At 65.3% G+C, this 13,696-nt stretch overlaps 1 protein-coding gene across 1 annotated transcript; it reads left to right on the top strand.

Annotated features, from left to right (window-relative positions):
- The first annotated feature begins 400 nt into the window (after nucleotides 1-400).
- GUCD1 (guanylyl cyclase domain containing 1) lies at nucleotides 401-11,867 on the top strand. Its single transcript, XM_081114169.1, has 6 exons — nucleotides 401-570; nucleotides 5,672-5,756; nucleotides 6,432-6,597; nucleotides 7,740-7,831; nucleotides 9,026-9,267; nucleotides 9,807-11,867. The coding sequence occupies exons 1-6, from the start codon at nucleotides 528-530 to the stop codon at nucleotides 9,896-9,898; spliced, it is 720 nt and encodes a 239-aa protein (XP_080970295.1). The 5' UTR covers nucleotides 401-527; the 3' UTR covers nucleotides 9,899-11,867.
- The last annotated feature ends 1,829 nt before the right edge of the window (nucleotides 11,868-13,696 follow it).

The following is a 13,696-nucleotide window of genomic DNA, read 5'->3' as shown; positions in this document are numbered from 1 at the left end:
GACTAAGCTTGGACATGAGGCTGAGCGCCTTTGGGGAGCCAATGCGCGCTGGGCTCCGGGGCGGGACTCATGAGAGGGGCGGGCTTCCGGGGCGGGGGTTCCCCGGCGCGGGACTCATAGGGGGCGGGGCTCAGGTGGGGGGCGGGGCCTCCGGGGAAAGGGGTGGAGAAGGGCCCGCGCGTCTGCGCGAGGATCGGGGAAGGGGTGGGGTCACCAGAAGCCGAGGCTGCGCATGGTCGGGGCGGGCTTAGCGCTGGAGGCGGGGCCTCTAGCAATGGGAGTCGGAGGAGGGAACGGGAGGCCCTGGGAAGGGGCGGGGCGTAGGGAAGGGGCCGGGGCGGGGCCGGGGGCGGTGCAGCCGCCACCTCCCCCTCTCCCCTCCGCGTTGGCGGCAGCGGCGGTGGCGGCGGCGGAGGAGGAGGAGGAGGAGGAACCCGACACACTCCGGCCCCGCTCCCGCCCCAGCCAAAGCCGAAGCTGCAGCCGGCGCCAGGCCGGGGCCATGGGCGCCCCGCGCCGCCCGGGTCATGAGAACGGAGGCGGAGGCAGCGGGGCCGTCGCTGGAGCCCGGTTAGTGCCTCTCTGAGGGCCCAGCCCTCGCCCCGGGGAATGCGGGGCGCCCCGTCCTAGCGCGGGGCAGGGTCCGGCCGCGCGACCTTGGGCCGACCGCCGCCAGCCGAGCGGCGATAGAGGCTCGAGCCGAACCCGGCCAGGTGTGCACGGCCGCCTCGGCCCGCACCTCCGAGCCGCGGTCACAGGCCATTCCTGGTCCTCCCAGGGCCGGGGCCGCCGCAGCTCTGATGGCGATCCTGCTGGGAGGGTCCCCCCGGGCTGTGAGGCAGGGGCGCCCCCTTTCCTCCAAAGCGCAAAGTCCTGCGGGAGCCGCCTTGGGAGATCCTGACCCGGGGGGATCCGGGGCCTGGAAGCACCAGGAGCTGCTGAGAGCGCAGAGCCCTGCCGGGCCCTCCCCCGGGCCTCCCCCGGGCCTCCCGGACGCGGCGTTTCGTCTGCAGCTCTTCGCCCTCTGCTCCCTTCTGCCCCAGGGTGGCCTGAGTGCCTTTGGGGCGGACCCCAAGCGCACCCTCCGCGCCCTGATGCTCGGGGTGCTGCTCCAGGAGGGAGGGCGAGGCAGCGACTGTGCCCAGCGACTGTGCCCAGTGCTAGTGCAGAAAACTCAATGAGGTGCCCGCTCGGGGGAAGGTCAGGACACCCGGGTGTCCCACCGGGGAGTGGTGCCAGCCAGGAGTCGGGTCTGATGCTGTCCTGGGATTTGCATCCTGCTCCCCCGGCTCCGTGCTCTCGGACCAGGCCCCGGCCTTCCCTGAGGTCAGGCAGGAATGGCTCACCCTCAGGGGGAGCGCCCCTGAGCAGGCGCTGTGGGAATTGTTTACCTTCAGTGCCTGGCTAATCCTGTAGCCACCCCAGGACGGGTTACCATAGTTATTTTCGCTTTCACAGAGGAGCTGACTGAGGTGCTCAGTGTCAGGGCCAGTGTCCCGCTTTCCGCCCTTGGTGACAGCTGCCAACCGAAGCCAGCAGGGCCGTCTGGGCAGACCTAGCCCTCAGGTGGGCAGCCCCTCTGCCCCAGCGCCCACAGCGAGCAGCGGCTTGGGCTTGGAAGGGCTTGCCTGCCCTTATCACCCCCCACAGGAGTCTCTCTGGGTCCCTGTGGGCGGACCTGCAGATGCCAAGACTGGGATCTGCCATGTGGGGACGTGTAGGTCTCCGGGGCCTTGGGATCAGGGCCTCCAGGGACCAGGGCAAGAAGAGAAGGGACAGCAGAGCTCAGAGCAGCTGTTCTGAGCGCGGACAGACTCCAAGCCCAAGCAAAGATGGCCCAGCGAGTCGGTGCCGGAGCCCAGCCCACAGAGTGAGGAGGGGGCCGTGCACAGGGCTGCTGTCCTGAAGCCTGGGGGGGGGGGGGGCATTGCAGTGGCAGGTAGGCTCGGGGCATCTCAAGGGAGAAGGCCTTTGGGGAGAAACACCTTTCATTCACCAAGCCTGGGCGAGGACGAGGAGGGGGTAAATGCCACCTTTTCCCCACCTGCCAGTGAGATAGCGTCCATCTGTCCAGTGGGGACGCCATCTCAGATACTCCATGTGGAGGGGCTCAGAGAGGAAAAGGGACCGGAGCATTTGGACATGAAGAGGTGGGAGACAGCATTCCCGACTAAGGGATGTACAGTATATACAAGAGCAACGCCTGGGAAGTAAACAGCCTGTGTAAGGACAAACAGAAAGGCAGTTTGTGGTCACAGGGAGGGGCTCTTGACGAGGGAGGCCTGCCACCCTGCGGGGACCACACCCTGTATAGAACTCCCTCCACTCAGCCCCGGGCAGGGAATGATTTTAGAACATGAATCCTCGGATGCCCGGGACTCGGGTCTTAATCACTATAGTGTCCCTAGAGCAGCGGTTCTCAACCTGTGGGTCACGACCCCTTTGGGGGCCGAACGACCCTTTCACAGGGGTCGCTTAAGACCATCGAAAAACACATCTATAATTACATACTGTTTTTGTGATGAATCACTGTGCTTTCATTATGTTCAATTTGTAACAATGAAAATACACCCTGCATATCAGATATTTACATGACGATTCATAACAGCAGCAACATTACAGTGATGAAGTAGCAACGAAAATCATGTTATGGTCGGGGGTCACCACGACACGAGGAGCTGCATGAAAGGGTCGGGCGTTAGGAAGGCTGAGCTCCGCTGCCCTAGAGCCTAGCCCACAGTGGCTATTTAATAAGTTCATTTCTTCCCACAAATGTTCATTGAGTCACGACTAAGCATCGGACACCAGTCACTGGGATTAACAGTGAAGGAGATTAGCAAATTCTCTGCCCTCGGGGAGCTTATAGTCTGTCTGGTGGAGACAGAGTGACTTTATTATTGTTGCTGTTGTCTTGTTACATTTTGCTAAGTGCTGTGAAGGAGGGCTCCCTTCCCCCAAGAGCATAGTCCGAAAAAGCCTCTCAGAGGAGGAGACTTTGACCTGAATCACAGGAAGGGCCAGCCTTGAGAACAGCAAGGGAAAGCGTTCAAGACAGAGAGAGCGACATGTGCAAAGGCCCTGGGGTGGAATGAAGCTCGATGGGTTTCCAGGGTAACAGGAACGGATGAGTGAGGGGGAAGGGCCAAGGCGAGGCAGGTGGGGCTCAGGTTGGGCCGGGCCCTGCGGGCTGTGGTAAGGGGTGAGAACTGGATTTTAAGAGCAATGGGGAGCTATGGATGGGCCCCCTCTGGCTTCTGTGCACAGAGATGGGAGAGGGGCTGGGGCTGGAATTTAGGGCAGAGGACAGGCAGGACTAAGCCCTCAGACTGAAGCCGGGACAGCTGCAGGAGGCGAATGTGCGAAGGCCGTGAACGTGGGGCCAGAGGTGCTGGGTCCGGGGAAAGGGGGCACGAAGGCTCAGCCAGCCTGGGCCGGTGCATCAGGGCCCGTCCCGCCGCATGGACCCAAGGCCTCACGCATGTTCTTGCCCTGAGCACGCAGCACTTCGCAGGCTGGCGCCTGTGACGGCCGAGAGGTCAGGCGCCTCAGCCAGCCGGTGGCCCGCATCAGCCGTGCCTTCTGCCTTCCATGCCCCTGCGCACCTTGCGGGGAGGTGGGGGGACCACAACGCAGCAAAGGAGCAGTCACGGTCCCTGCCTCCTGGTTATGCACAGCAGCCCGGGGCACAGACAAGCTCCTTGCTAGGGCCCCTAGAGGCACAGTGTGCACTGGGCCTGGTGAGTGTGCAGATAAAGGAGAGGGCGCGGTCAGCCCGGGCTCAGGGGAGGCCCCAGGAGTGATGGTATCTGTGCTGGGGAGGATCAGACAGAGCAGGCGCCTGGGACCCCTCCAGGCAAGGGACCCACAGATCCGAAGGGCAGGACGGACGCCAGGACTCGCGAGTGGCCCTCTGGTTGGTGCATGCCTGGGAGCCAGGCTCCGGGTGCTGCACCCGCTGGTCTTGAGTTCAAGAGAGACCCCAGAGGCGCCTGAGATGAAAGGGCGCAGGCTGGGTTTCCGGTGCTGAGCAGGTGCCTGAATCAGCACAGGGTGGCGCTGACGTCTGAAGGGAGGGACCTCCGTTCTTTAGACTGTGGACTTTGTCCAGATCCATGGAGTCCCAGACGGGGCGGGCCCTGGAGGCTGGTGCCAGCTCGCCCCGCCTCAGGGCCTCAGCACGTGCTGTTCCCTCTCTGACTTGTACTTCTTTTTTTTTTTTAATCTTCACCCAAGGGTATGTTTTCCATTGCTTTCTAGACAGAATGGAAGAGAGAAGGGGGGAGAGAGAAACATCGATTTGGTTGCCTCCCGCACGCACCCCTACTGGGGCTGAGGTAAAGTGCCTTTGACCTCGAATCGAACCCTGGACCCTTCAATCTGCAAGTCGACGCTCTAACCACTGAACCACCAGCCAGGACTGCCTTGTTCTTCTTGACTCTCGGCTCCCCAGGGCGCACCCTACCCTGTTCTCTGGCCTCCCTGTTCTCTGGGGCTTGCTTGGTGTTGCTGCCTGCCGGGACAGGGACCTGCCACTGCTGTATCTCCAGGCCAAGCATGTCAAACTCAAAGGCTGACACGGGCCAAATAAATGAGTCATGCAGCCCGAGGGCCGCGAGTTTGACACGCTTGTGCTAGGCCTTGGGAAATGCTTGTTGGTTGAATGACTGAATCAGACCAAAATTCCCCACTTTGGAGATGGCCAGACTCAGTCCAGCCAGAGGAAGTCAGTCGCTCAGCCCACAGCCAGCCAGTGGCCACGGGGCTGGTACACCCTCCCTGCCCCGGCCCCGCCTCCCTGCCCGGCCAGGGCCTCCTGAGACAGGCCGCCCAGCGTCGGTGCCCCGAGCACAGACTCTGCGTCACAGTCCCCTTCTCTCAACCCGGGCTGCACACGCGGCGGCCCCGGGGCTTTGAAGTCAGACAAACCTCCAGGGGCCGCGGGAATTCGGACATGAGTATCGCTAAGCGACTTTCATGAGCTGCCCTGTCGCTGCCTTCTCTGAGCTCCCCGCAAAAAGACGGCTCAGAGAGAGGCCTGTGAGTGCGCATAGTGGGGGGCAGGCAGACAGGGAATGTCGTGAAGAAGTGACACGGCCCTGGCCGGGTGGCTCTTGGCGCTTCGTCCCTTACACCAAAAGGCTGCGGGTTCGATTCCCGGTCAGGGCACATCCCTAGGCCGTAGCTTCGGTCCCACGTACAGGAGGCATCCGGTCAGTGTTTCTTTTTCTCTCAAATGAGAAACAAACAACCTCGGGTGAGGAATAAAGAAAAAAAGCAAAGGCAGGAGATCGCTCAGTCCCTGGAGGCCGGGGGAGTCCTCGGGTGCAGGCGGAGGGAGAGGTGTGCACAGGCCGGGGGCACGAGGAGCCGCGTGGCCGGGGAAGGCTCTGCCTCGGGGAGGGCGGTGAGGACACACATGGGGGTGCGGAGGAGAGGCTGCTGGGCAGCCGCGGGGGCACTGTCCTAGGGACGCGGGACCCAACCCGCCGGGGGTGTGACTGGTTTTGTTCCGGGGAGACCACCGCTGCTGTACGGAGAGCGGGTCGGAGCCGAAAGGCTGCGGGCGGGCCCCTGACTCGCTCCCGCGGGGCCTGGGCAGGAGCCGATGGCCGTGGTTCCCGGTGGCAGCGGCGGCCGTGCCGGACCCGTGACCGCCTGTGTTTCCACGCAGGGGACTTTGTGCAGCTGCCCGTGCCCATCATCCAGCAGCTCTACCACTGGGACTGCGGCCTGGCCTGCTCCAGGATGGTGCTGCGGTGAGTGGCGGGCCGAGGCCCACCGTCCACACCACACGGGGCGGCCTGGGTGGGATGCGGTGTCCACGTGGCCATCCGTGGTCAGGGCCTGTGGGAGGCTCCGTGCCATCTGCAAAAGCTAACGAGGGTGGACCCGGCCCTCTCGGGGATGCCTGGGGTGCGGGTGGCAAGGGAAGTCCTCGGTGCCCAGGCCTGGCCCACAGAGTGACCCCATGTCTGGGACACAGGGCCTTCCCCTCCCAGCCCCAGGCTCCTGGGGACTGTGTGACCCGCACCAGGACTTTGACCGTCGGAGGCTGAGGAGGAGTTTCAGGCGCTGCTTCTCCCCCACCCGTTTCCCATCCGGGAATTCCAGGCCCGATAGGGTTCAACGAAAGAATTATCTGCCCCAAACTCAGAGAGCCACTGACGTGGTCCCAGCCCCTCATCGGAGAGAGGAGCTCGTGAGGCCAGCGGGGGGGAGGGGGGGGTGACTTGCCCAGAGTCACGCAGCCCACAAGCGATGCGAGAAGCAGCGCGGCGCCCAGGCCCCTTTTGGTGACGCCCAGGCCGCGTGTGGGCAGGACTTGAGGCCTCGTGGCCGAGGACGGAGCCTTCTGGGAGCGGGCGCCCTGCCAGGCCGATGGGCCGCAGGGGAGCGTGAGGACGCGCGACCTCAGCGGCGTCTGCCCACAGGTACCTGGGCCAGCTGGACGACGGCGAGTTCGAGGGGGCCCTGCAGGAGCTGCGGCTGACCCGCAGCATCTGGACCATTGACCTGGCCTACCTGATGCGCCGCTTCGGGGTGCGGCACCGCTTCTGCACCCAGACCCTGGGGGTGGACAAGGGCTACAAAAACCAGGTGAGCCCCCCCCCCCCCCCCGTGACTCTCACCACCGATGTTCCTCTCTCCCTCCCTCCCCCTTCCTCTCTGACATCAATAAAAAAATTTTTTTAAATAAAAAAGAACCAGGTGAGGGGCTGGCCGCCAGCCCTTCAGCAGGCTCAGTAGTTGGGAGAGCGTGCAGTCAAGGCCTGGACACGTGAGTGGGCACCAGGTGGGCGGAGGCCAGGGAGCAGATGTGCTGTGGGCAGGACTTGGAGCCAGTCAGTGCGGGTGACCTTGAGGTGCCTCCCACACAAAGGATCTGAGCAGCCAGCTGGTTCCTCCCAGCACCCCCGCCCCAAAGGGCCCTGCCACTCGCCCTGGACAGCGTGAGCGTCTCGGGCCGCCTTCCGCCTCCTCCCCCGCTGCCCTCAGCACAAGGCAGGCCCCGGGCTCAGCGCACACTCTCACCTGGTCCGGCCACCATCTGCCCATGTTCTTCCTTCTCACGGAGCAGCGGCTTCAAGCTGGGTAGTGGGTGTTCTGGAAGAAAAACCAAAATATCTTTTTTTTTTTTTTTTTTTTTTTTGAAAAAGGATGCGGACCTAGGCCGGCCAGTACACTGGTATTCCCCCTCCGCACAGCAGAGCCAGGGCGGCCTGCCTCCAGGCGGGTCAGCCCGGCTCTGAAACTTGGCGGGCAGAGCCGCTGCTGGCCTCTTTGGCAAGAGGGTTGCTGCCGGTGGCCAGGGCCAGGCAACCTCATTCTCCCCTGAACCCCCAGGCCAGGCAGAGGGGGCTCTCGCATCCGGTGTGGTCACCACGGCGGCGCGGCAGAGCCGGGGCCCAAGATCAGGGTCCTTGCCGCCTCCACAGGGGCTCCGGCCCCTGAAAATCCCCGTAAAGCCGAGCGCGCCCCCTGGGCCTGCCCTGGCGGGGCGGGGCTGGGCGGTCACCCTTGCTCACTTGCTCAGACCCCTGCCCATGCGCACCGGGGCTGACTGACCGCCCGGGAGCCGCTTAGCGCTGCCCACCGCCTCCTGAGCATCGTCTCCACGCCGGGGCACACAGCCCCTGCCCGCATCGCCTGTGCCGTCTCGGACTCATAATGTGCCCTTTGCCCAAAGGGCCGAGGGGCCGGCGGGGTGGGGGTGGGGCCTCAGCCCGTCCTCTCCGTAGTCCTTCTACAGGAAGCACTTCGACAGCGAGGAGACGCGCGTCAACGAGCTGTTCGCACAGGCCCAGGCCTGCAAGGTGCTGGTGGAGAAATGGTGAGCCCCCCCCGCCCTCCGTGTGCACCCGTCACCCGTAGGCTTGCCTGGCCGAGGCCTCAGGATGGGGCGAGAAAGGCTAGTGCCGGGGGAGTCGGGCAGCCTGGGGCGTCCTGCCCGCGTGGCCGTGGGCACTGACTTGTCCCCCGAGCCTTGGTGTTTTCATCCATCGAGAGGGGGCCCGGGGGGGCTACTGCTGTGCACAGACCTCGCCTGGGCGACCCTGAGCGGGGGCTGGCAGTGCAGGTGAGCAAGACAGACGCCAGCCAGCCCTGGGCGACTCCCAGGACAGTGGCATGGACAGACCACAGTACCCCGAGGGCAGGGCTGAGGAGCCTGGAGGCTGCTGGGGGGACAGCCCAGGAGGAGGGAGGCCTGGCTCCCAGCTCTCCCCACATCTGTGACCTTACCCGGGTCTCCCCTTCTCATCTACACGGGGCGGGGGCTAGGCAGACCCTGGGAGGAACTTGCCCAGCCGTGAGCGCCGTCTTCCCGGCTCGCTGCGGGCTCGGCGCTCGGGCCTGTGGCTCAGGTCCCAGCGGCCTCTCCCAGCCCACACCGCTCTTCACCGTCTCCCGTTCTCTCTGACTTCGGTGTCCATTGTGAGCGAGGTGTGGCCGCACGCTAGGCGATTTGGAGAGCGGGGCGGTCTCCACGCACCTTAGGCCCCAGGAGCACAAGCTGCGGGGAAAGGCAGCAGGTGCTTCCCGGGTGGCCCTGGGAGAGCTGCGGACCGGCCCCTCCTGGGCAGCACTCTGCCACCAGGAGCCTTCGGGGCAAGAAAAACTGCCCCTCAGAGAAGTGTGGGGGTTTGACCTGGCAACGCCTTGCGTGGCTCGGAGTGGGGGCGTACGTTAGGCCGACGGTCCCCGCGGGAGCCACGCGAGTTAGGGTGAAGGACCAATGGAGGCGCTGGGCTCACATGATTCACTCCGCCCAGGAGGGTCCCGGGTGCTGCTCCACCAGCCCTCAGTCAGGGGGGTTCGTCTGGGCCTGACCCCGCCCCGTGAGGGCCCAATGGGGCCGGCCTGTTCTTGGGCGCACGCGCAGCCCCCTCCACTGGTCCTGCCCTTGGCCTTGGACTGAGCAGGGAGCTCGGGGGGGAGGGGGGAGCCCTGTCCCCAGGCCGGGTGACGGGTCCCAGCGGGGTCACTGGAGAGGTGGGGCGGGCCGTGACCGCCGCCTCCCCCGCAGCTCGGTGAGCATCCAGGACATCCAGGCGCACCTGGCGCAGGGCCACGTGGCCATCGTGCTGGTGAACTCGGGGGTGCTGCACTGCGAGCTCTGCTCCAGCCCCGCCAAGTACTGCTGCTTCGCCCCCCGCGGCCACCGCTGCTTCTGCCGCACCCCCGACTACCAGGGCCACTTCATCGTGCTGCGCGGCTACAGCCGGGCCACGGGCTCCATCTTCTACAACAACCCGGCCTTCGCCGACCGTGAGTGTGGGGGGGGGGGGCCCACACGCCTGCACCTCCAACCTCCTCCCGTTCAACCTGGGGGGCCAAGGCCTCCCCCCGCCTTCTCCCCACTGCTGCTCCTCCTGGGCCTGTCCTCTGTGCCATCCCTCAGGCCTGGCCGTCTCTCCCTCCCACGCCGCCAGCCTCCCCCACTGCCCAGGGCCCCACCGCACGTCTGCTGGACAGACTGCAGGTTCCTCTCCCACCTCTGCCCCCCCAGCCCCGACGGGAGGTCAGCACACTCATCAGAGTCTGAGGACCGGTCCGGGCTCCCCACTGCCCGGGGCAGGAAGGACCGCCCTGGCTCAGACTTACCCGCTGCTTCCCTCTCGGGGCCTCACTTCATCGCTGACCGGGGGAGGGGTCAGGGGCAGCTCCCGAGGCCACAGCAGCAAGGAGGGCTCCGGGTGGGAGACAGTGTGCCAGGAGTGGCAGGGTGGGTCATGGCCGCCCGCCAGGTCCCCGGTGCCGGGAGCAGGTGCTCCCCCGCCGCTGACCGCCCTGCCCGCCTCCCGCAGGAATGTGCAGCACCAGCGTCAGTAACTTCGAGGAGGCCAGGACCAGCTACGGCACGGACGAGGACATCCTCTTTGTCTACGTGGACAGCTGACAGCGGAGCCGGGCCCACTCAGGAGGCCCAGCCCAGCCAGGCTGCTGGGGCTCGGAGACAGAGCGAGGGCCTCAGCCCGTGGGACAAAGCCCCAGGGAATTCTGGGAGGTCGCAGCACACCTGACTCATCACCCACCAGTGGTGAGTGCCATCATGCCACTCAGCCCGCACACCCTCTGGGTCCTGGAGACACCCCCAGAGCTGAGCAGAGCCCCCCAGGACCGCAGTCTGACTCCGACTGCTCAGGGGCACCCAGCTCCGAGGGCGCCCGTACTGCCTCAAGCCAACCCCGGGTGGGGGAGCGGCCTGGCCCTTCCCCCCTCAGACCTGGGTGCCCAGCCCCAGGAGAGAGGTTGCTTGTCAGGACAGCATGTGTGTGTGTGTGTGGAGATTGGCTGACCCGGCCTCGCTGGGAGCTGTCCCCCCTTCTCCCTGGGGGTGCTGCGGAGCCCAGGCCCCATGGCTGGTGGCCCCTGGGAGGGCTGGGCCTTGGGCAGAACAGACTCTGTGCCCCCCCCCCCCCCAGCCCTCCAGGTGCCCAAGCTCTAGGGGTGTGGGCAGGCTCCTGCCACTGGCCTGCGTCCCAGCAGCGGGCCGTCCTTTGAGAACGGGGAGCCCCAAGTCTCGCAGGGCTGGGTGCTGGGCGCCAGGACAGGCTGCGGCCTCCCCCACCCTGGTGTTCACACCACGACCTTCGGCACAGAATATTGGGTCTCCTGCCTGGGTGAGAAGCGGTGCCCGCCCAGGTCACAGCGCGGCGTGGGCACGGGCTAGAACTGTGGCCTTCTTTTCTTTCTTTTTTCGGGGGGAGGGAGGCGGGTTGAGATTTAAGTTTTCACTTCTGGGGTGAGATTCACCCCCAGACGCTAATAGTGAGACTGCAGGTACTCGGAACACGGACACCTCTTCACGGGCGGACGCGCCAGTTCAGGTCCCTCCTCAGAGAGGAGGCCCCGCGGGGCCCATGCCAGGCCCTCACCTGCAGGCAGAACCCCTGGGTCGGGGAGTTTGCCCGGGACACTGACGGGTGAGCGGGGTCCGCACCCAGGTCTGCACCTAAGAAATAAGGGAAGTGGATCCTGCCCGCAGGGGCTGCCTCTGGCGAGGGGGCAGGGGTGCCTACAGCCCCGTTCTGCACCCCTGCGTCTGTGCCCAAAGCTGCCTCCCCTCCCCAAGGCAAACCACGCTCAGAACCTGCCCCACCCGCCAGCTGTCCCTCCCCACTGGCGGCTGGCGGGGCTGGGTGGGCCCTGCTAGAAGGGCTGGCAGGCTCACCAGCGTCTCAGCACCAGCCGTGGCCTTGGCCGAGAGGGAGGTGCCACCCTGGGGTGCAGCTAGTGTGGTCTTCAGACTGGTCTCTGTTGCCTTAATGCTGCGTGGCCTCCCGGGGAGCCTGGCTCCATGCCCAGGAGCCCACGTGTGGCAGCGTGGGGTGGGCGTCCTCAGGAGGGGCTGGGGAGACTGGCAGGGCGGTTGAGGGAGGGAGGCCGGAGCGGCTGGCGGGAGAGCAGCCTCCGTGAGGGTGGGCACAGCGCCTCTGTCCATCTTGTGACACTTAAAAGCGCTCCGTCCCTGGGTGTGGAGGGTGGCTTCTTGGGGGACCACAAGGCAGGTCACCTGTCTGGGAGGATGGCAGGAGAGCTGCCTGTCCCTGAGCAGCCATCTGCCCGGGGAGGGTCACGGGGGGGGGGGGGGGGGGGAGACAGGGCAGGGATGTGAACCACGCGCCATTGTGCAATGAGAAATCATGAAGATGGAGATGGGCCAAGAAGAGCCCCTTCTGCCTACAGACCGACCCCCTGTCCACAGCTGGGTCCCAGCACAGCCCCTGAGCCACGTGGACAGGTGGCTCTGTCCACTCCAGCCACGTGGAGACAAAAGGGATCTTTTGCATTGCGGAGATTTTATACATAAATCTATTTTGTCTGTAATGAGCCATTCTCAATAAATGTTTCTCACTGCAACGTGACTGCCCCTGGCCCTCCTCCGTGAATTCTCTCTGTCCTGGGTGTGGCTGGGCCTGCGTCCCTCCTGATGCTCTGCAAGGCCCGGGCAGGCCGTGCGGGGCAGAAGGGCCCAGGGTCTCAGCTGGCCTGGGGCCTGAGGGCTGCAGGACGGGAGGCCTTGGGGGAGAGCGGGGGGTGGGGGTGCACAGGAGGGGACTCAGCCCTTGGACCCTCCACCCCGACCGACCGGCAGCTCCCTTACCTGCTAGTGTTCCATTCGGTAAGAATCCTGACAAGGGGCGTGGCTGGGGCCCTGCGTTACCTGCACCTTCGGGCTGCCGGGCTGGGGCTGGGCTGGGACAGGACGTGCTGCCACATCCCTGGAGGCGAGTGACCGAGTGCACTCGCTCAGAGCCCTTTCTCCTTCCACGGTCCCTGACCCCCGCGCTCTACCCCCGCCTCGGCTGCTTTAGGAAAAGGTCAGGGATCAAGGGGGGCCCAATGCCACACGCACCTGAGTGTTCGGGGGGACATTAGGGATGGGAGGGACTCGGACTGTCATGGCTCTGCTGGATGAGTTCCCAAGTCACCGTCCGATCCATCCCGGGGGGCGGGGGGGGGGCAGTGTCCAAATTCAACCAACGGGGTGTGGCATTTCACAGGGGAGGACAAGCTGGGGCCCGCCCTCGGTCCAGGTATTGTGGCTGCATCTGAGCGTGTCCTAGACATGGGTGCTGTCCTCCCAGCTCAGGTGCCGAGGGGCTGCGCCCCGTCGGGAAGGCCCCACACGTTCCCAGTGCTCCTGGGCGTCCCCGCGTTTGCTCCCTGTGGGGAGGTTAGGGTTTAGCCCGTGTCCCCAGCTGGCACTGGGGTACGGCTAGGGTGGCCGTCAGAAGCCTCAGCCCCCCGATGCTGACAGCAGAGAGTGCACCCCTCCGGCAGCAGCGGGACTGACAGACCGAGACACTCGGGGACTCGGGCCTGGCCAGACCCACCGTGTGCAGTCTCCCCAACAGCCACGGGGATCCGCTCCTCCCTCCTCCCGCCACTGCTCCCCGGGGGGCCAGCACCCGCTTGGATCTCGGGGAGCGGAGGCAGCATGGCCTCACTGGGCATCCTGCTTGGTCCTTTTAGGTTGGCTCACCCGCAGGCCGGCACCCTCTGAGCAGCACCCAAACCACGGACTGCTCTGCGGGCTGCCCAGCGAGCTGTGGGCCACTCGCTCCCTTTGGGGCCCCACGATCCATGGCCCCGTTAAGCCATGCGCGTCTCCGGGGCCGGTGCCTGTGCTACCGGGGCCGCTGGCCTTGGGGTCTGGACGTCTTGTTCCCTGACCTTAACCAGGTGCGCCCTTGGGAAAGGCTTACTGCTGGGCTCTTGTTGAAACTGAACACCTAACCCGTGGAAGCCTGGCTTGGGCAGTGAAAACGGTACATTGGGGCCCGGCCGGCGTGGCTCAGTGGTGAGCGCCGACCTAGGAACCAGAAGGTCACTTTTCGATTTCCGGTCAGGGCACTGGGCTCGATCCCCAGTGTGAAGTGTGCAGGAGGCAGCCGATCCGTGATTCTCTCTCATCATTGATGTTTCTCTCCCTCCCTCCCTCTCCCTTCCTCTCTGAAATCTATAAAAATATATATTTTTTAAAAAGACAGTGGTCCATTAGAGGACAGCGGGCTGGGCTCAGGCAACACCCAGCTTTCCCCCAGAACGCCGGGGCCCGGTCCTCGATGGGCCAACCACATGGGAAGCTGTGGGTCCCTGGGCTGGGGTGCTGTTCACCCAGAAGTGAACCGGCGAGTCCCTCCCGCAGGAGGTGGGCTCCAGGCCAGGCTCACAGGCCCGGCCAGTGCTC

The sequence above is a fragment of the Myotis nattereri genome, assembly GCF_964212035.1.
Source record: "Myotis nattereri genome assembly, chromosome: 19".
Taxonomy (NCBI): Eukaryota; Metazoa; Chordata; class Mammalia; order Chiroptera; family Vespertilionidae; genus Myotis; species Myotis nattereri.
The sequence above is the reverse complement of the archived record's forward strand: the minus strand, read 5'-3'. Positions and strand labels throughout refer to the sequence as shown.